The following is a 21,890-nucleotide window of genomic DNA, read 5'->3' as shown; positions in this document are numbered from 1 at the left end:
ACACAGATAGATAACAATCTACATTTTACACACATACTGAAGTAATCCTCACAAAAGCCCTGTAAGGTGACTATTACAGAGAGCCAGTGTGGTGTAGTGGTTAAGAGCTGTAGTCTCGTAATCTGGGGCACCGGGTTCGCGTCTCCGCTCCTCCACATGCAGCTGCTGGGTGACCTTGGGCAGTCACACTTCTCTGAAGTCTCTCAGCCCCACTCACCTCACAGAGTGTTTGTTGTGGGGGAGGAAGGGAAAAGAGAATGTTAGCCGCTTTGAGACTCCTTCGGGTAGTGATAAAGCGGGATATCAAATCCAAACTCTTCTTCTTCTATTATCCCTGTGCTGCAAGTGTTGAGAGTGAAGGGATCTAACACTAAGTGATCGTGGTTTGTCCAAGGCTACCTCATGCGCTCAAAGCAGAGACGAGATTTAAACCATCAATCTCCCAGCACACTCTCTCACAGGGCAATCCTATACATGCCTACTCAGAAGTAAGCCCTTTTGATGAGGCTTCCTACCAGGAAAGTGAACACAGGGCTGGAGCCTCATTATCACACCAGCTGGGCAGCATTCTGCCTCCAACAGCAGCTGATCAGATGTCCCTGGCCAACTTCCAAGGAGAAGTAGGAGACAAAGAAAATCCCCTGTGTTACAACACAAAACAATCTGATCAACAAAAGGCAACACGTGGGCTAATAATGTATTGGCAATATTTATGAAACACTATCAATTGTTTCTTAATTCATAAACAAAAGCCATATAATACGTGCAAGAAGTCACGGACTAACAGAAGTCAAATGAATATTCCATCAACAGGAATGCTTAGAATGGTGTGTAACCACAAAGAAACACTGGAGTTGAGGCAGAAAGCCTTTCCACAGTTGATATCGATATCAAAGTTTGTTTGAGAATGAACTGGAGTCGGGTGGTGCTGTAAGCACAGCAGCAACAAACAGCAAACAGAACAGTTCTTCCGGGATAATGAACTGCTAAAATGATATTTCTCCATCAGCAAGTTAATAGTCCTCAAAGGTACATAAAGTGATCGTGGATCAGCTCTCACGCAAAAGTTGCTGTTTGTTGCTGCTGTGCTTACAGCACCACCCAGCTCCAGTTCCTTCTCAAACAAACAAACTTTGATATAGATATCAACTGTGGAAAGGCTTTCTGGTTACATAAATATTGCCAATACATTATTAGCCCACCTGTTGCCTTTTGCTGATCAGGCAGCTTGCATGTAGAGCAAGATTAAGACAGCCGGCTCCCTCTGCCGCTTGCCCTCCAGGTAAATGTGGCCTCTAGTAACAGTCATAAAGGTTTGCAGTTAAGCTGCCCTGACTACCACTGATTTGAGTTTGCTGAATCCTTTTTAACAGCCATATAAGCAGGAGGCCAGGCTTGTCCTAATGGAGTCCATATGTTAAAAGTGTATTGTGCGTAGCACTTTCTTTTGTGAAGAAGACTTCAAAAAGTCAAGACTCGATACAGGTAAATACCATCAAACAAAGAAAGAAATGTTAATAAATCTTATAATTAGGAGTGTGTCCCTTCAAATCTGCCCTATGGTCTTGGATATCTGTAGAGCATTGTATACCTGTGCATACATTCAATGTACATTAGGAGGAAGAGCCAGATGCTGTCTAGCTCCTCACATTTCTTTCTAGGAATACACGATTAGATGGTCACTGAAATAAACATTCCAGAAGGATTATTCAACTCCCAACAGCTTGTACAAAATATGTGGCACCCAGGCCCTATTTTCCCTTTCCAGCTAGCCCTTGCAAGAATTCCTGAGAATGCTTGTCTCCCGCTTATTGAAAATGACAGAATCAGGCACACAGAGTGCTTGGGATAATTGTCAGTACCAGGATAGCAGGCAAAGAAGAAAACAGCATAACTAGAGAGAGGGATAATCTGGGGACCATCTCCATATTTCCCCCCCCCCCCTTTTTTTGCAGAGTTCAACGTGGCAAGGATTTTTCCTCTATCCGTATCATGACTCATTGGCAAAACCAAAAATGCACTTTTTATCAAGTTTCCATATAATTATTGCAAACAATTGCCTGTTGCCCCGGATGCTAGTCCAAAATGACTTCCAGATTAACATCTGTGGAGAGGAGGTGCTGGGTTGGGGCGAAGATGGTTTGTCCTCATAGTATATACATATGACCACTAATTGCTCCCCTCCCAACCACTTCAAGCCACCAAAAGCATATCCAAGCTGGAACAAACACGGACTCATAAGACAGCTCTGGAGAAATATGACAAGTCATGTTAAAAATTATTTGGGGTGGGGGTGGTTGGTAAAATATGAGAGAGGCTGGCAATTTGGGTTGAAGCATCCTGAGAGAGAATGGATTCCCGTCAGTTTGCAATGCAAGATGCCTGCATTCTTGGGTGGTTCCTCCCCCTCCAATTGCAGCCCCATAGAAGAACAGCCCACAATATTCAGTAGGTCCAGACTAAAACTCTCTGGAGAGGCTTTTTGTGCTTTTCATGTACAGCAGTGGGTGTGCTGGTGGAGCGTAGGGGAACGATCCATTGCAGGAGATGGCCTTCAGCTCACATTTGGTAAAAGTTATTGTGCTCTTTCATTATTTCACTGCTGGAAGATCTAGGGAGAGTGTTAGTATAGCATCCTAGCTGGATAGGTATGAATTCAGAGAGCATTTTTTTCCCCTATTTTCTCCTCTCCCTTCTATACATGCACCATCTTCTGAAACCACTAATCCCAACCCTCGCCAGAAGACCTCATAATCAACAGCCACGCATCTTGCTACCATATGTGAGAACCTGTTGCTCAGAGCAGACAGATGGAACAAATTGTTCTAGAATAAAGACCAGTTTCTTCTCTCACCCTTCACCTCCTGTGTCTTGCTTAAAAACAGGACCTACTTCTTCCACCAAGTGGTTGCAGAGTTCCGATTTAGAACGGCAGAGAAAAAGAGGACCTCCAAGCTTCCAGCAGAAGCGAATCCCAGCTTTCATGCCCAATCCCACATCAAACAGAGGAAGTCCTGAATTGTCTTTACCAAACACAGCAGCCTGCTAGACCTCCTGCATGTATCCTTCTAGACTTCCTTCATGCCATGGCCATCTGCTCATCTTTAGGTTGAAGCAGGTAATGAAACTCTTGGAAACTGTACAGGAATTAGATTCCTGTTTTTCATGCTGCTGGTGTGCCACATGGTATTTGTGAACTTTTTTGTGGGCTACCAACTTTTGTGGACTTATCTGAATGGCTATAATGGTTTCCAGCCTGTAGTATGAAAAAGGGAGAAACAGTTCAAGTGGTCTGCAAAATATTCTGAAGTCTCATTATTACAAGTCACTAAGAAGTTATGGTTTTTTGTTTTGGAGCCAGGCCTAGCACAGTTTGTCAAGAGTGAATGACTGAGCAACAGCAGAAGGAAATCTATCTGGCTCAAATACCCTGGAAAAAAAGTTCTGATAAGCACAGACTGGGAACATCTAGATTTCAACTCCTGGCACTTCGTAGGTGAGACAGGCCCTCAGAAAGAAGCAAACATATGCTCTCTTGTAGTGAGTACCACATGGTGGTACTTTCAAGCAATGCACCAACAGCACAAAACTGATGTGGCAAAAACTACAGATGGCTTTAGCAACAAGATCTCGCTTCTGTTTCATGCTGAGATACGATAATGCAAACCCAATAACTGGATTGCCATATTTGAGTTCACACTACAAAAAGCAACACAAGTGGCCTACGAATGGCGGGAGCAAGAAATCATGCAACTTTTCATGACCAAATGCACATGGAGCAGTGCACCAGCTGACACACTTTGGAAGTTTGGAGGTGCCTGAGGCCCATGGCATAAAACAGCTGAGGCAAGTAAGAGCTGTTCGACAGTGGAATTTGCTGCCAAGGAGTGTGGTGGAGTCTCCTTCTTTGGAGGTCTTTAAGCAGAGGCTTGACAGCCATATGTCAGGAGTGCTCTGATGGTGTTTCCTGCTTGGCAGGGGGTTGGACTCGATGGCCCTTGTGGTCTCTTCCAACTCTATGATTCTATGATTCTATGTTTGTGGCTATGGGCTTCCAGCCTTACACCATTGCACTAGGCCTCTATGTGTACACCATTCTCTTTCTTACTCTGACACACACACACACACACACACACACACACACACACACACACACGTGTGCCCATGCAAGTTGATGAGGCAATGAGCCCAAGATTTCTTGGCTGCTTCTGACTCCCCACTGGAAGATGACTAGGGAATGCAGCCTGTGAGACAAAATTGCCATGTTCATTGTTTGGATTCAGTATTTTTCTTGGCCATCTGATGGCTGCAGAATTCCTTTCATTTTATCCTCTGCTTCTCGCCTCCCTGTTGTCTTTTTTCATTCTTTCTGTGTTGAGATGCACAGGAGAAAAGTAAACTCAGGGACAACACAGAAGAAAATGAGAAGAGAAGATTACTGGGTGTTGCACCAAGGCTGCTGCACTGGGCACACAACTTGGGAGGCAACTGGAGATGGTGGAAGCCCCTCTATAAATCTGTGTATCAAGATTAACACCAGTCTTACAGTAACAATCTGCAAGAAACCTGTTCAGTGCCTGTTATGCAGTGGGACAACGTTTCAAAATAGCCCCATCAGTAGATGTCTTCCCAATACCACACACTTTGAGAAACACTGAGGGCCTCAGAGCAGGAAGCATTATCCAGGCATGGCCTCATCGTGAGGCACCTGTCATTAAGGCTGGCAAACTGGAAGAGAGGCTCAAGTGGCTTCATTCACCAGTAGGAGATGTCCTCTGCACAAACCACATTGAAATGAATGGGTCTACTTCACCAGGGTTTGTGCAAGGGAACTTCCCGGTGTTAATGCTAATTATGTAAGATGGTGATGGACTTCATGCCTTTGGAAACCAGAATGTCTTGGGCAATCTCTGGCAGTACCCACTGGGTCAAGTTTCCTTCAGAAGCAATTTGTCAAAATTCAAATGCCAATATGAGAATGTAAGAGCTTGTCCACACTTGAGCTTGCCCCGTGTCTAGGAAGCATGGATCCAAGTGGTTTTCTGCTTACCCCTTTCCTTCCCCAGGGAAAACCTGCTCTTTAGCTCTAAATCGGAACAGACAGCAATCTGCGGGAAACCTGAACTGCCCTTTGCTCTAATTGAGCACTAAAGCAGCGAGAGAAGAGGAAGCGTGGCTCAACCCTGACAGTATCCCTATACTGGGTCCAGACCACAGGCCCACTTAATGACTCTGGGAGACTCACCAGTGTGGCATGAAGGCAACAGCTCTCTCTCCATATGCCCCATATGCCTTCCTAAGATATTCAGAGGTATTTTGCATCTGGACATGGAAGTTCCACTTCATGGCTGATAACGTTTTTTAAAAAACAACAACAATTAAACCATTTCATCGAAGATCTGCCTGTCAACAGCTATCTAACCAAGCGGTTTTCCCTCCATGCAATAGTTAATAATGTGCAATGTGAAAAAAATATCTTGCTTTTCTTGAACTTAGTGCCAATCGAGTTCATTGGGATAACCCTGAGTTCTGCTCAGTACCATCCATATTTCTATTCACTTGCACTATTTTTTAATTGGAAGGCACAGGCTCTCTCCCTACAGACTGTAGGACAACTACTACTCTGGATCCAGGACCTTCCTAGCTGGCCTCTAATCCAGGGATGACACTTTCAGCAACTACATTAAGTCAACAGCAGCCAATTCAGCAACAGAAATGCTGCCACTCGCAGCTCATATTTTTTGATGCAGCTCTCATTTGGTGAACAAATTGCCAGCCGAGTTGCCGATAATTTAACTTCATCTGTGACACTAAGACACAAGATTTCAGCCCTATGCTGCTTTTAAGAGAAAGCTTTCCTCCCCCTCAACCTGCCTTTTGCTCAAAAATGTCAAAAGTAGACGCACTTCCATGCAAGGAAACAGCCTCTGCCATAAGCCAGGCAAACTCACAAAACTATCTGTAATCTTTTATGCCATTTTTACTTCGAAGAAGCTTAGAGCAATTTTTTTAAAACACCCCCCCTCCCCGAATTAATCTGCAGTGAAAAGAGTTATTAAAACACCGATTTAAAACACTTTCCTGGTTATTTATTTTGAAGGTAGCATAGATGAAGCTGCAACACTTAACCAGCCTGAACAACCTAGAGCCAGCAGAGAGCAGCACTGGCAAAGCTTTTCGAAAAAGTGCCAGTCCTTTCCTAATAGGGTTTTCACACAATTAGACTTAAATCACCCATGAACCTCTCTTGAAGTATTTGTATGGCTTTGTAATTCTCATTAACAGAGAACAGAAAACCAAGTGGAAGCATTTGTAATTAAAATGTGCTTTCCGGTCAATGCAGTCCTAAAGTAAGGCAGTTTTATTGCAAGTGGAGAAGTAGGGGAAAGGGCCTCCACCTTCATGGTAGAGATGTGATTCTGACTAGAGCCAGCCTGGCGTAGCGGTCAGAGTGTTGGACCAGGACCTGGGAGAACAGGGTTCGAATCCCCACTCAGCCATGAAGCTCCCTGGGTGACCTTGAGCCAGTCACCATCTCTTAGAGACTGAGTCTAACCTTCCTCACAAGCTTGTTGTGATGATGACATAGGGAGGGGGAGAACCATGTCTGCCACCTTGAGATCCCTGTGAAATAAAGGTGGTATATAAAAGTGATTAATAATAAAATAAATAAATAAAAACCAGCGATGTTTTGAGTCTTAGGCAATAGGCTGCTATTCTACCTCAGTTCTCTTTGGAAATTATTAAGTAGCCACAGTGGGGACCAGCCATCATTTATACCATTACAAGACCTCTGTGAGACGGGTGAGTTCCAGTAGCTCAGGAATTTGAAACTGAATCACCAACATTCAAACACAAATGTCATCAAGGAAGGAAGGAAGGAAGGAAAGAAAGAAAGGGTGCTTTCTTATGGATTACTTCTGCAGATTTCTTTTCCTTCTCAATCTGCTTCTATCATGAATATGCAATAACACAGCCCAGCCCACACCTTTGCGAATGTTCACATCCTTAGTCTCCCATCCGCACCAGTGGGAAGTGCATGCTAAGTAACTATTGTGTTCATGCTCCTCACCACACGCTACCTGTCACACCTCACTGAGCATGCACGCAAAGTAACAAGCAGGGTGTGATTTTTGCAGTTGTCCAGCCACAGGAAGTATCTGATGGGACACTTGTTGTGCATTTGTTGTGCATCACACTTGCTGCATCTGTACTTGGGTTGTTGGTTTGTGTGTGTGCATGCACATTTTTTATTAGCTCATGAACGAATACACAGGAACATCATCCAAAATATAAAGGAAAAGGAAAACAAAGTTAAAGCTATACATAAAAAAAACCATTAGAATTAGTTTATAACTCTTGTACCTTGTTGCACCATTTTTCAACCAAAAAGATCACCAGGTTGTTTCCCCCCACTAATTCTCACAATATTTGTCCATTTTACATCTTTACAACATCCCACCTATCCTTTCTTCCAAGGTGTTCTGATCAGTGGCAGAGCTTCATGCTCCGGTATGGCACAGGGGGATGGAGAGAGGTGGGGGCGGGGCTGGCGCACGTCCTGGGGGCATGGCATGCTGCCTGCGGGGGCGTGACACCCAGCACGGGTGGGGGGGCAGCCGCGATGGCACCACACTGGGATCCTGCTGCCGGGGGCGGTGCGCTCCCCCCCCCCCACACTTCTCTTCCTCCGCCAGTGCTTCTGATTCCCCCCCCCCCATTAAAATAAACAGTTCCCTAGTAGCTAGCTGTCAGGAACTGCTGAACTAATGACTTGTCTTCTAATAATATTTGATCCTTTATTAGCCCAAACAAAACGTTAAAAGATCCTTTGGCACTATATATCCTGCTATTATTTCAACATTTTTTCCCCCCACTATATCAATCCAATTTTAATTTTTATTCTGAGACATGTGTAGAATCCCAGCATCAGACTCCTTGCACCTCCAGCATAAATCACTCACTAAGCTGCAATGGTGTTCAACGCCAACAGAAGATAAATTCGTAAAAGCTGTCTTTGAGACTCAAACTACCCAGGCTTTTTGACAGTGAGCAAGCCCCACACTAGTATTAAGATTAAAAATAAAGAAACCCTATGCATAGTAAAGATAGGCACCCCTCTTTTCATGAAAACAAAAGCAACACCCTCCCTATATTTCCTGGAAATGAAACAGCTCAGGCAGTAAAGGACTCTTGGACAGTTAAGTCCAGTCGAATTCGACTTTGGGGTGCGGCACTCATCTCCGCTTTCAGGCCAAGGGAGCCGGCGTTTGTCCACAGACAGCTTTTCCAGGTCATGTGGCCAGCAGGACTAAGCTGCTAATGGCTCAGGCATCCCCAGATGAGTCAAACTGGAACTGAGGAGGCATGGCAATAGCTCATCCCCACTCCCCACCAAAGTAATACCACAAGTTGCATCACAAACAAACGAAACATAAATGGTTCCGCTTTGACACAGCTACACCTTTAGAGTTTTCACATCTTTACAGGACTAAATGGATTAATTTTTTCCTGGCAAGGAAAAATCTGGATCAACCGGGGAGGTGGGAGGGTGCATTGAATGCAGAGCTCAAGGATGGTGCCATATGGATTCCCATCCTCCTGCCCTCAAATGAGTGCCTGGGACACAGCAAATGGAAGGAAGGAAGGAAGGAAGGAAGGAAGGAAGGAAGGAAGGAAGGAAGGAAGGAAGGAAGGAAGGAAGGAAGGAAGGGAGGGAGGGAGGAAGGAAGGGAGGGAGGGAAGGAAAGAAAGAAAGAAAGAAAGAAAGAAAGAAAGAAAGAAAGAAAGAAAGAAAGAAAGAAAGAAAGAAAGAAAGAATCCGTCTTGGTCTTTGTAATATTAAATGAATCGGAGTGCAAACAAGAGAGGAAACCAGAATGGGGAAGTTTTGCCCAGTTTCCTTTTGCCAAGGGTATTGTGAATGCAATCGCTGGTACTGCTGACTCCCTAAAATAAACCCCATCTGCCTCCAGTCAAGTGGTTTTTTGGGTTTTTTTACATGTGTGTGTTCGTGCGTGTAAGGAAACACCAAAGCTTTCTATCTGGATAACAAAACAAAGCTGTAATTTGGCCTCTGATGAAGGATTTGTGGAAACAGGTCCAATGACCAGGAATGTTGTGGACTTCCAGATATAGCCATTATATGGCAGCGTATCAGATTAACCAGGGAATTTCATTTGGGTATTTTGTAACTCTGCAATGCCGTTGTTTGTTTAAAACCAGCTAACCAACCAACCTTGTGTAGTTGGGACGTTAGGAACATTGATTGCTCCATTTTTGTACCTCGCTTGAGTAATCCCTTACATTGGTTGTTGTCTCTGGTGTTTTTCACCTTTGGGGTAATGGTTTCATCTTGACAACAGCAGGCTGGGTTGCTACCCACAGCAGTCGGCCTTTTTAAACCTTTGCCCAAGCCAACACTTGCTTAAATATGCGACAGGATAGAATGGGTTATGGAAAACAAGCCTCAAAGCCACAGGGGCCTCCTGGCCCATTCCGCATCTGGTTTCTGCCAAGTTTATATTGCAGGACTTAAAAAGGGAGGAAAAACCGTGCTGGATGGTAGATGGTGGAGGGGCTACGGCGCTTCTGACTGCTCCCTTCAGCTGAGGGGCTTATTTCAGCAGGAGGCAACCACTCCTTGGCTCCCGTTCAGATCAAAGCTTTAAAAAATGTCTACCTGTTTCTTCTGCCTACTTGATATTTGTCAGGAGAAGACACAAAAGGCTGCACAAATGCAAAGCAGCTAATGTAAATACTTGGGATTGACAGGGGGAGGCAGAAGAAGCACTGTAGCAAGGAGTAAGAAAGAGGAGGGGGCCCTCAAGCTAAGCAAACACACTGAATGACTCTGGGCTCCTCCACTCTTCCACTTACTGGATAGGTTTTCTGTTCGCCCTGATGCATCCCCTGGGAATCCTGGTCTTTAGTGCCAAAACCAGAGCAAACATCAATCTGCATAAAACCCAGTTGACGTTTGCTCCGATTCAGCAGCAGAGATCTGGTTTTCCTGGGGGGAAGCAGCAGGGCAAGTGCAAGCCTAGATGATCCCTCAGGCAGCAGTAAGCACTGTGACTCTGTGAGCTTGTTGCTGATCCTCCACTGGTGGGTGATTTGCAGGAGAAGAGGACCAAGTGGCAGGTTTGTAACTCGTCCTCTGCATCCCCTCTCCCCAAAGCAGTTTCATGCTTGGTGGTGTCTAAGAAGTGCAGGGGTGGGGGTGGTTGAATTGTGGAAAGTGACCGGCTGAGAGAAGATGAAGGAATTCCCTCCCACTGCTTCTGCACTGAAGATCTGTTTTGCAGCAGAAAGGCATCAACCCAATTCCCCCCAGGGCCATGTTTGCCACTGTCGGTGTGATGACCAGTGCCGGATTTACATATAAGCTAAACAAGCTATAGCTTAGGGACCCACTCTCTTGGGCCCCCCAAAAAATTCATTATTAATATACTTCTTCTTAATTGTATTTAAGTTCAACAATTACTTTGATAAAATACATACTTTGTTATGTGAAAATGGCTTTAGATACCTATTAGGTCCATAAATTACCATCTAGCATATATTCAACACAAAAAACAGCGACAATTTGTTGTTGACAAAGGACAGCTGGATGTATAAAGGGCTCCATTACCTTCAGTAGCTTAGGGCCTCATCAAACCTAAATCCAGCCCTGGTGATGACACCTCCTGCCCTCTGTAGCTCTTTATTTCCTTTTAGCAGAAGCGTTATTCTACCACTCATAGAATCATAGAGTCATAGAACTGTAGAGTTGGACCCCAAGAGTCATTTAGTCCAACCCCCTGCAATGCAGGAATCTCAACTAAAGCATCCATGACAGATGGCCATCCAACTTCTGATATTCACCTCCAAGGAAGGAGAGTCCCAAAAGAGACCATTCCACTATTGACAGCTCTTACTGTCAGAAAGTTTTTCTGAATGTTTAGTTGGCATCTCCTTTCTTGCAACTTAGAGCCATTGGTTCAAGTCCTACATTCCAGAGCAGGAGAAAACAAGCATGTACCCTCTTCCATGTAACAGCCCTTGAAATATTCAAAGATGGCCATCATATCTCCTCTCAGTCTCCTCTTTTCCAGGCTAAACATACCCAGCTCCTTCAAGTGCTCCTGTAAGGCTTAGTTTCCAGGCCCCTGATCATCCTGGTTGCTCTCTTCTTAAATTGTGGTGCCCAGAAACAGACACAGTATTCCAGGTGTGGAAGGCAGAATAGAGTGGTACTATTACTTCCCTTGGGACCCGGGTGGCGCTGTGGGTAAAAGCCTCAGCGCCTAGGGCTTGCCGATCGAAAGGTCGGCGATCCGAATCCCCGCGGCGGGGTGCGCTCCCGTTGTTCGGTCCCAGCGCCTGCCAACCTAGCAGTTCGAAAGCACCCGCGGGTGCAAGTAGATAAATAGGGACCGCTTACTAGCGGGAAGGTAAACGGCGTTTCCGTGTGCGGCTCTGGCTCGCCAGAGCAGCAATGTCACACTGGCCACGTGACCCGGAAGTGTCTGCGGACAGCGCTGGCCCCCGGCCTCTTGAGTGAGATGGGCGCACAACCCTAGAGTCTGTCAAGACTGGCCTGTACGGGCAGGGGTACCTTTACCTTTACTATTACTTCCCTTGATCTGGACACTAGACTTCTGTTGATGCAACCTAGAATAGCATGCACCTTTTTTTGCTGCTGCTGCATCACAGTGTTGAATCATGTTAAGACCCCTAGATCCTTTTCACATGCACTGCTAGTAAGGCAGGTGTCTCCCATCTTGTATTTGTGCATCTGGTTCTTCCTGCCTAAGTGCAGAAACTTACATTTGTCCCTATTGAAATTCATTTTGTTAGCTTGCACCCAGTTCTCTTCTGTTAAGGTCATTCTGAATTCTGCATCCATCCTCTGTGGCATTAGCTACCCCTCCCAGTTTGGTGTCATCTACAAATTTGATGAGCCTCCCCTTAATTCCTTCACCCAAGTCATTTATGAAGACGTTGAACAACTACGGGCCCAGGACAAAACCCTGTATACGCTTTGCAGCTGAGAGTTGGCACCATCCTGATCTCTCTTCGTTATCTTTTAACCGGGTTGATGACAGTTGGAAAAGGTTCAGAAAAAGACAACCAGAATGATCAAGTGTGTGGAAGGACTCCCCTACGAAGAAAGGCTGCAGTGTCTGAGACTTTTTGGTGTGGAGAAGCAAAAGGAGACATGATAGAAGTTTATAACATTATGCGTGGAGAAAGTGGCTAGAAAAAAGCTTTGCTCTTTCTGTCTTAACACTGGAGCCCATGAACATCAAATGCAACTGGATGTTGGAAGATTCAGGACAAATCAAATAAAGGACCTCACCATGCAGCACCCATAAGAGTCAGTGATGGCCACCAACCGTGGGTGGCTTTAAAAGAGGATTCGATAAATTCATGGCGGAGGAGAGGGCTATGGATGGCTATTAGCCACGATGGCTCTGCTCTGCCTCCACAGTTGGAGGCAGCTGTGCTTCTGAAAACCACAAGAGGGGAGAATGCTCTTGTGCTTGAGTCCCGCTTGCTGTTTCCCCACAGGCATCTAGTTGGCCACTGAAAGAACAGGATGCTGGACTAGATGGGCCCTTGGCTTGATCCAGAAGACTCTTATGACAGATGCCTGGCTTTAAAGCTCTCCAAAAGCCCGATGCCAAACCCACATACTGTCTGAAACCTCTACCTCCCCATTGCCAGCCCCCTGCTAGCCTGCCCACAATTATAATCCAAAAGCCTCTTCCCTGTGAGTAGCTGGCTTCAACTGTCCATGCTGCACTCAGGGTGGCTTCAGGTTTCCCATAGAGTTTGGTAAGAATTTGGAGCATTTGGGCAAGAAATGGAGATGGCCAGTGAAAAGGGAAGGTCTATGGTCCAGTGGCACAAGCTTTGCATGCAAAAGGTCACAGAACCGTAGAATTGTAGAGCTGGAAGATACCCCAAGAGCCATTGAGTCCAACCCCCTGCAATGCAGGAATCTCAACTAGTCCAGGCTTCCTCAACCTGGTCCCTCCAGGTGTTTCGAGACTACAATTCCCAGCGTTCCTAACCAATGGTCCTGCTAGGTAGGGATCATGGGAGTTGTAGGCCGTAAAAAAAGCCCCCAGAGGGCCGAGGTTGAGGAAGCCTGAACTAGTCTCAGGTTCAATTCCCAGCATCTCCTGGTAGGGCTGGGCCTGTCCCCTGCCTGAAACCCTCAAGAACCTGTGCCAGGGTAGGCAATACTGAGCAAGGTCAGGCTGGGGGCTCATCAAGTTCAGCGTCCTGTTCTCACAGTGACCAACTAGATGCCCACAGACAGCACCCAAACACAAGAGCCCTCTCCCCTCCTCTGGTTTCCAGCAACTGGTATACAGAAGCATTGCTGCCTCTGACTGTGGAAACAGGGCACAGCCATTATGGCTAGGATTCATCAATAGCCCTCACCTCCATTCATTTGTCCAATCCTTCTCCTCCATTAATCCTTTCTGAGAGCAAGTTCCAGAGTTTAACTATGCGCTGTGGGAATTAAGTCCTTTCTTTTACTTGTCTTTTTATCATCAGTCCACCATATGTCCCCAGAAATCCTGGAAAGCATAAATTACTGCTCACAAAGCTGCAATTCCCAGCATGTTGTTGTTGTTGTTGTTTAGTCGTTTAGTCGTGTCCGACTCTTCGTGACCCCATGGACCAGAGCACGCCAGGCACTCCTGTCTTCCACTGCCTCCCGCAGTTTGGTCAGGCTCATGTTTGTAGCTTCGAGAACACTATCCAACCATCTCATCCTCTGTCGTCCCCTTCTCCTAGTGCCCTCCATCTTTCCCAACATCAGGGTCTTTTCCAGGGAGTCTTCTCTTCTCATGAGGTGGCCAAAGTATTGGAGCCTCAGCTTCAGGATCTGTCCTACCAGTGAGCACTCAGGTCTGATTTCCTTAAGAATGGATGCGTTTGATCTTCTTGCAGTCCATGGGACTCTCAAGAGTCTCCTCCAGCACCATAATTCAAAAGCATCAATTCTTCGGCGATCAGCCTTCTTTATGGTCCAGCTCTCACTTCCATACATCACTACTGGGAAAACCATGGCTTTAACTATACGGACCTTTGTTGGTAAGGTGATGTCTCTACTTTTTAAGATGTTGTCTAGATTTGCCATCGCCTTTCTCCCAAGGAGAATTCCCAGCATACTTAGCAAATTACAGTTCCCATGATGCATTGTGGGAAATCATGGGCTCTAAATGTGTTTTAAACGTATGGTGTGTATACAGCCTTGATCTATTTTGGCAGTTGTACACATTCATGTCACCCATTCAGTTGTGCTTATGTATCCTCCTCTTAAGGGACACGGGTGGCACTGTGGTCTAAACCACAGAGCCTAGGGCTTGCCGATCAGAAGGTTGGCGGTTCGAATCCCCGCAACAGGGTGAGCTCCCGTTGCTCGGTCCCTGCTCCTGCCAACCTAGCAGTTCGAAAGCACATCAAGTGCAAGTAGATAAATAGGTACCACTCCGGCGGGAAGGTAAACGGCATTTCCGTGCGCTGCTCTGGTTTGCTGAAGCGGCTTAGTCATGCTGGCCACATGACCTGGAAACTGTCTGTGGACAAACACCGGCTCCCTCAGCCTATAGAGCAAGATGAGCGCTGCAACCCCAGAGTCATCCGTGACTTGGCTTAATGGTCAGGGGTCCCTTTACCTTTATCCCCCTCTTAAAGAAAATCCAAAATGATCTGTATCATCTGCTTAATAATGAACTATAACCATAGAGAGTATACGGATTGTTCCAAGGGATCCACACAATTGTCAGTTACTCAAGTGACAGAATTAGTAACAGCAGCTATGCCAGCTCGTTTCATGAGAACTTAATGAAAACCGGCCTCCTCTTGAGCGGTGACAGTTGATGCAAGCAGAGTATTATCACTTCTGGGTGTGCATTTTTCAGAATAATCTTCCTGAACTTAATTCTTAAAGGAAGATGGTGCTGCTGCTGCATCCTAGACAACTTTGTATTTTGAGGACGACATTTATGCAACAAATATGGCAAGGCATTTGAAATGTATTTGTTAATCACTAACTTTATTCCTTCATTACACTTTTCTGCCTCGAGACCTTCGTTGTCTATTGCTATCCTCATGCTTCACTTAGTTGCTGCATGCCAGTTTCTTCTCTACCTGTTGTTTTCCCACACTACTCGAGTGTAGAAATGTCACCACGCATGGAGCAGCCCTCAGGCCTCTTGACTGCAAACAGAGGATGCTACCACAGAAAGGAAGAGCCAGGTGGAAGACCACCAGCTGTCAAATTCTGTCATAAACCCAACCCTCCAGAGCCAAAGACAGCGTCAACCGCAGTGGGATTAAAAGGAGACACCACCATGCTCTGAAACAACTGGTACCGGCCACCGCTGGAGACCAGAGCATGGGGGAAGATCAACCACAGGATCCTGATGTGGCCTGGCAATTGCTCTCCTGTTAATCTTCCAGGCGTGAGGAAGGGAGTCTTCTGTGTGGCATCTTTCTCCCGCATTCCCAGCTCTGGTCATTTTATTGAGAATCTCATCCTTGCTTTTGCATGACAACGCCAGAGCAACTCACTTCAAAAACGGAACACACTGAAGTTGCCAATAAAGGAAGCTTACATTCTGAAAGCACAGACCCGTGCCTTTGGGCACGAGTGAAAACCTTCCAAGGGCTGATTCAAGCGTGACGGCTGAAGGGGGAATGGAATTCCCACAACCCAACCAAGAGCACATTCACATAATGTATTTGCAGCATCATGAATACCACTTTAAACAGCCATGGGAGCTGCGTTTTGCTAAGGGTGCTGAGCATTGCGATGAAACCCCTATTCCCCTCAGAAAGCTACAATTCCCCGGGGTTCTTTATCAGTCCCTTTTTCCAGGGACATCTGTGAACTGCAGCTGGGGCTGCTACTAATTCTGAATCCACATGCTATAACATCAAATGCTGCCCTATACAAGTTTCACGTTTTGAGTTTCTTTGGAAACAAGCCTTCATATCTGACAAGACCAGTGTCCTCCCCAAGAACCTACATTTTGGCCACGAAAGAAAACAGAGCAAGGGATGACAATGACCCAGGGTGTGATCTCTTCAAGGTAAGTGGCAGGGCAGGGACAGGAAACTTTGTTTGTTTTGCAGTAGAGAAAGAAGAAAAGACTGGGGAAAGATACATTCGAAAGGTTGGGGAGGAAAGAAGCACAGCAGTTGGCAGGAAAATGCAGAGGATCAAAAAGGACTTCTACTCAGGTTGAGACATGAACAAAACTGGAAGTATATAGAAGAGTGGAAGAAGTGATGGAAAAGTTTCCTGGGCAAAGTGGGACGATTAACCCACGGTAGGCTGCCTCACATTCTGTTAGGAAAACAGCAGTTGAGTCCAGTTGCATTAAAGGCCTCCAGTGTGAAGAAGTGAAACAAAAGCTCTCAAATGCAAAAGCAATTTTTCAAAATAGAGATTTCAAGGCTGAGGCTTTGTATGTGGAGATATGGAATGTGAATACCTTAGGACTAACTGTGATACCACTGCTCTCCCCTAAATTAATCATCCTTGGCACACCCTTTTTTGTGTTAAAAATCTTTTAATGCATCTGTGACACCTTCAGCAGCAGCAGAAATTCAAATTGAAGCAGCACCTGTTTACCATTAACATTGGGGTGAATAACTCTTGTATTCTTAGAGGGCTTTATTCTTGCATAACACAGCCCCTTCAAAGACAAGCTCTATAAGAAGACTGGTATCACCAGGGACTGAAGGCTTCATCATTATACAGAGTGCACAGCTCCATGAATACAAAAGCCCAAACAGAGACAGCAACTTGAATATCTCTGCAATTTCCTTTCTGTACAAGTAAAACACTGCAATGTTTGTACTTAACTGATGCAGTGGATAGTGGATCCAAGTGTGCAATAGCAGACTGAGAAGACGTGGACATGAAGGCCACCCTGAGCGACTTGGAGGATGGGTGAGATAGCAATGTAAATAACAATAAAGAATACTCTCGCGCTTGGCAGGACACTGGGGAGGGGCAAATAAAATGCATTTTTAAGCTGGCTTTTGCTCATGCCAGTTGACTACCCTTTGTCTAGTTGCCTAGCCCAAGAGCAGGCCACAGATCTCTCCATTCACCCAATCAATAGCTATCCAGGCAAAATCCAGGGACTCAAGCTACTAGACTATATCAGGAACTGTCAACAGCTCTAAAATTGATCACTGGTTTCACCAGCAGATTGCTTCCAAGTCACTCTGTACTCTGGCTATCCATCCCTCATCCAGCCATTTTAGCATTTTTGGTCATCTGTTTTTCTCATGATAGTACTAGGATGAACTTCGCGGGTAGCTTCAGTAATTCACAGTCCGTTCCACCACCAGCTGACATCCCTGATGAGCTTTCCAAATGCCTCTCCCTTTCCCCACTTTTTTTCACCCCTCTTTGTGGGTTTCCAAATGCCTCATTCCTCCCAACTCCTGGCAAAAAGGGACTGAAATGGACAGAAGATTGATAGGCCAAGGACAAGAGGGAAGCTGGGAAGTTAAGCTGTTCAAGCACCAGACACAGGAGAGAGAGAGAAAGAAATCCAGATGACATAACTAAATAGCCTGAGGTATATGTTTCCCCACCCCCTTTACAGCTCAGGGTCTTCTGCGGAACACAACTCAAACTGTCATGGCCACCCCTCCCTCCAAAGAATTCTCAAAATGGTAGCTGGGTAACAATTCACAGCCTTGGTCAGACCACACCTGTGTCCAGTTCTGGGCACTACAATTTAAGAAGGATATTGACAAGCTAGGACATGTGCAGAAGAAGCCTACAAGATGACCAAAGGTCTGAAAACCAAGCCTTATGGGGAATGGTTGGGGGAGCTGGGTATGTTTAGCTTGGGAAAGAGGAGACTAGGAGATCAGAGAATTTTAGAGTTGGGAGGGACCCAAGGGTCACCTAGTCTAACCCCCTGCAATGCAGGAATCTCAGCTAAGGCATCCATGACAGATGGCCATGCAACTTCTGCTTAAAAACCTCCAAGGAAGGAGAGCTCACCACCTCCCGAGGGAGACCGTTCCACTGTCAAACAGCTCTTCCTGTCAGAGATATGATAAAAAGGTAAAGGTACCCCTGCCCGTACGGGCCAGTCTTGACAGACTCTAGGGTTGTGCGCCCATCTCACTCAAGAGGCCGGGGGCCAGCGCTGTCCGGAGACACTTCCGGGTCACGTGGCCAGCGTGACATCGCTGCTCTGGCAAGCCAGAGCCGCACACGGAAACACCATTTACCTTCCTGCTAGTAAGCGGTCCCTATTTATCTACTTGCACCCGGGAGTGCTTTCGAACTGCTAGGTTGGCAGGTTGAACCGCCGACCTTTCGATCGGCAAGCCCTAGGTGCTGAGGCTTTTACCCACAGCGCCACCCGCATCCCTCAGAGATATGATAGCCTTCTTCAAATATCTAATGGGCTGTCACATGGAAGAACGAGGAAGTTTGTTTTCCACAGCTTTGGAAGGTAGGACTCAATCCAATGGATTCAGGTTACAAGAAGGGAGATTCCGACTCACCATCAGAAAGACCTTCCTGACAGTGAGTTGTTTGACAGTGGAATGGACTCTCTCAGGAGATGATGGATGCTCCTTCCTTGGAGGTTTTTAAGCAGAGATTGGATGGCCATCTGTCATGGATGCTTTAGCTGAGCCAGTGTGGTGTAGTGGTTCAGAGCGGTGGACTCGTAATCTGGTGAACTGGGTTTGCTTCCCCACTCCTCCACATGCAGCTGCTGGGTGACCTTGGGCTAGTCACACTTCTTTGAAGTCTCTCAGCCTCACTCACCTCACAGAGTGTTTGTTGTGGGGGAGGAAGGGAAAAGAGAATGTTAGCCGCTTTGAGACTCCTTTGGGTAGTGATAAAGTGGGATATCAAATCCAAACTCTTCTTCTCTCTTCTTCTGTCAAGGATGCTTTCAAGTAAAGCATGCACTGCCTGGGGTATGACTAGATGAATTTTTGGTGGTGGTTTCTACTTTGCAAACCTCTGCATTTCAGAAAATGGGATCTTCAATTTTGTCAGGCTGGTGTGTCACAAGATGCAAAGACACTAGAATGTGGCACCAAACATCCATTCTGCATAAACACACACTCCTTACCTCGCATGAAGAAATACAATGAATGGCTTTCGGATCTGGATGCCACTCCAGTCTTCCAGTGCACACGATACTCTGAAGAAAGGAAAAAGCAGAAAGTTTCATGTGGTGCAGGAAGTAAGGTGTGCCTCTCTACAGTATCACTGAATGTCAGAAATTAGGAACTGTTGGCCTATCAGATATTGTTGAATTAGCAGCTCCTTGGCTGATGGTCAGGAAAATGGGAGCTATAGTCTGGAGGGCTCCAGGTTCTTCATTCCAGCTTTAAGTATTAAAGATTAAGTATTACCAGAATGACCAATGATCTGTAATGTTTACATTCAAAGATTCCACCTGTGAAGTGCTACAGATTTCACATGCAGTCTTGCACTTGGGACAAAGCATTGCAGACAGTCAAGTTCAGGAGGAAGAGAAGTGAATCAGAAATGTACAAAGCGTTCGAGGAATTGAGAAAATAAACAAAGGATATGTGTCTTAGCAACCGGTGTTGGAGAATTCCAACTCAAGGCCTTCTTTCCAGTTCAGAATGACAGACCCTGCAGAGCAGGGCCACAAAACAACCCCCTCCCCTGCTGCAACATATCCCATATGACTGATTCAACCTAACACACAGCAGTGTCCAAATGAATGAAACTCTGAGTGTTCCCACACTTCCTGAAAATTCTTCGGAGGAACAGGGTAATCTTGGTTTGAAACTCTGGCTCTTGATAGTACTCTCTGCTTTTATTTTCCCTTCCACTGTGCTTTCAGTATGCTTCAGTTTTATTTTCAGAAATATCATTCTTGATAGACCCAATTAAGGGAAAACAAAGAAGTTATAATATCTGAGGCATTTTAGCCATTCCATGGAGGGGAAACAGGGCAATATTTCCTAAGTCAGCCATTAGCAAGAAATTGGAAATCCTAGCCAAATATTCAGACCAAAACCAGCTTGGATCAAGACAGCTTGGAATGGAACCACAGCTGAAGAGAAGAGGGAATCTGCAGTTGTTTCCAGACTACAGTGGTACCTCGGGTTACAGACACTTCAGGTTACAGACGCTTTAGGTTACAGACTCCACTAACGCAGAAATAGTACCTCGGGTTAAGAACTTTGCTTCAGGATGAGAACAGAAATTGCGCGGCAGCAATGGGAGGCCCCATTAGCTAAAGTGGTCCCTCAGGTTAAGAACAGTTTCAGGTTAAGAACAGTTTCAGGTTCTTAACCCGAGGTTGCACTGTAATGCTCTTGCCACATTTAATTTACCCCTTCCTGCTAGAATGCTCATGTGCATCTTTTCTGTACACATGTATTTCCACTTCCCAGGAACATGTGAGCTTCGGAGGATGTCAGAGAGGTCCAGCATCTGCACCACCTGTTAAGCTTCATTCAAGTGAAATCCCTGTTGAATACTCTTTACATTCATTCAGTCCCCTCCTTCAAAACAGTGGTTCTGGGAGGACAGAACGAGAAATCATTAATCCCTTATTTTTTGTGATTGTTGGCAGCCAATAATACTCCAGTGCTGACACTCTTTGTTGCTACTTCAGTGGTCATTTCTCTGTGCTCTTATAACTTTTTGACTGATCTTGGCTATTCAGGGACCACGTACTAGAAGTGATGACATCAAAATGGTATGGAGTCGATGATGTTTAGCTACGTGCTGACATTACTATGAGCAAATGAAGCTAATTCAAGTAAAGTGAATGGCTTCCTGACCAAACATATGGATGACCCTAAGTGTAGCCAGCCAAGGATCACTCAATGTATGACCTGAATTTTCAAAAATCATCAAAGGTGGGGGGTAGAGAATTAGAGCCTGGCAGAGCTTTTCAACAAATTATCTCCCCCATTTTGGTTCTGCATAGCAACTACCCAGATCACCAGGGAAGCTTATTGAATAGCAACAAGCCAGAACACATAAGGTGGGAATGGCTGGTGGTAATACTTCTAGCACAGGTTTACTTTACTTTACTTTTGATAATTTATATACTGCCTTCCACATCACCTGGGCCACTTTACCTGGACTCTAGCAGGCTTCAATCTGTGGTCCATGGTATCTGCAGTGACATTTTCAGGCAGTGTTACCGGATCTTTCGGGAGAATTAGACAGGAAGGTGTGCACACAGCACCTGGAGGGTAAAAGAGCAGGTAATTACCTTTTGCACCTGAAGCCACTGAGATCTCTTGGGCATTGTGAAGCTCTACCTTAGCTCTTCATGTTGCTCCCACCTTGAGACTCTAAGAGGCTACAACACCAACCTTGCATTCATGATACCTGTGATCCAAAAGCAACAGGAAGTCACGTGCAAATATATGAATAGTTCTAAAGTTTGGACTGCTCGGCATTTACGATACACATCCCAAACTTCTAGGCTGCTCAATAGCCTTTGAATGAAGGTGGTGAGGTCCAAAATTCTTCTCCAGCTCAGATGAAAATCCAAATCCAATAAAAATTGCTGGCTTCCATGCCCTGCTTCTCTCTGGGCTCATCCACAATGGAGTTTAATGTGAAGCTGCTTCCATCAGTATTTGATGTATGTATTTATTTTTGCAGCATCCAGATGATGTCCTCCTCATTGAAAGGCACTTACCTCCCCCCATCTCCAGATAATTTGGGTTTCTCCAATCCTCCAATAATCAGATAAATCAATCAAAAATTAAAATAACATTGTTGAGTTAATCCATAGACTATTATAGCAGCAATTAATCTGAAATGTACCATCAATTAAATCACTACTGACTCATGAACTCTTTCCTAATTCTTGAAGAAAGTGAGA

At 45.5% G+C, this 21,890-nt stretch overlaps 1 protein-coding gene across 2 annotated transcripts in view; it reads right to left on the bottom strand.

The window, feature by feature from the left end:
- PAPPA2 (pappalysin 2) overlaps positions 1 to 21,890 on the bottom strand; it is a 124,486-nt gene that overhangs the window by 5,234 nt on the left and 97,362 nt on the right. For both annotated transcript variants that reach the window (XM_077928221.1, XM_077928220.1), the window contains exons 19-20: positions 21,133 to 21,242; positions 19,134 to 19,205 (exon numbers count right to left, since the gene is read on the bottom strand). In XM_077928221.1, coding sequence (XP_077784347.1) covers positions 19,134 to 19,205; positions 21,133 to 21,242 — 182 coding nt within the window. The remainder of the gene's footprint in view (positions 1 to 19,133; positions 19,206 to 21,132; positions 21,243 to 21,890) is intronic.

Source organism: Podarcis muralis, chromosome 5, assembly GCF_964188315.1.
Source record: "Podarcis muralis chromosome 5, rPodMur119.hap1.1, whole genome shotgun sequence".
Classification (NCBI taxonomy): Eukaryota; Metazoa; Chordata; class Lepidosauria; order Squamata; family Lacertidae; genus Podarcis; species Podarcis muralis.
The sequence above is the reverse complement of the archived record's forward strand: the minus strand, read 5'-3'. Positions and strand labels throughout refer to the sequence as shown.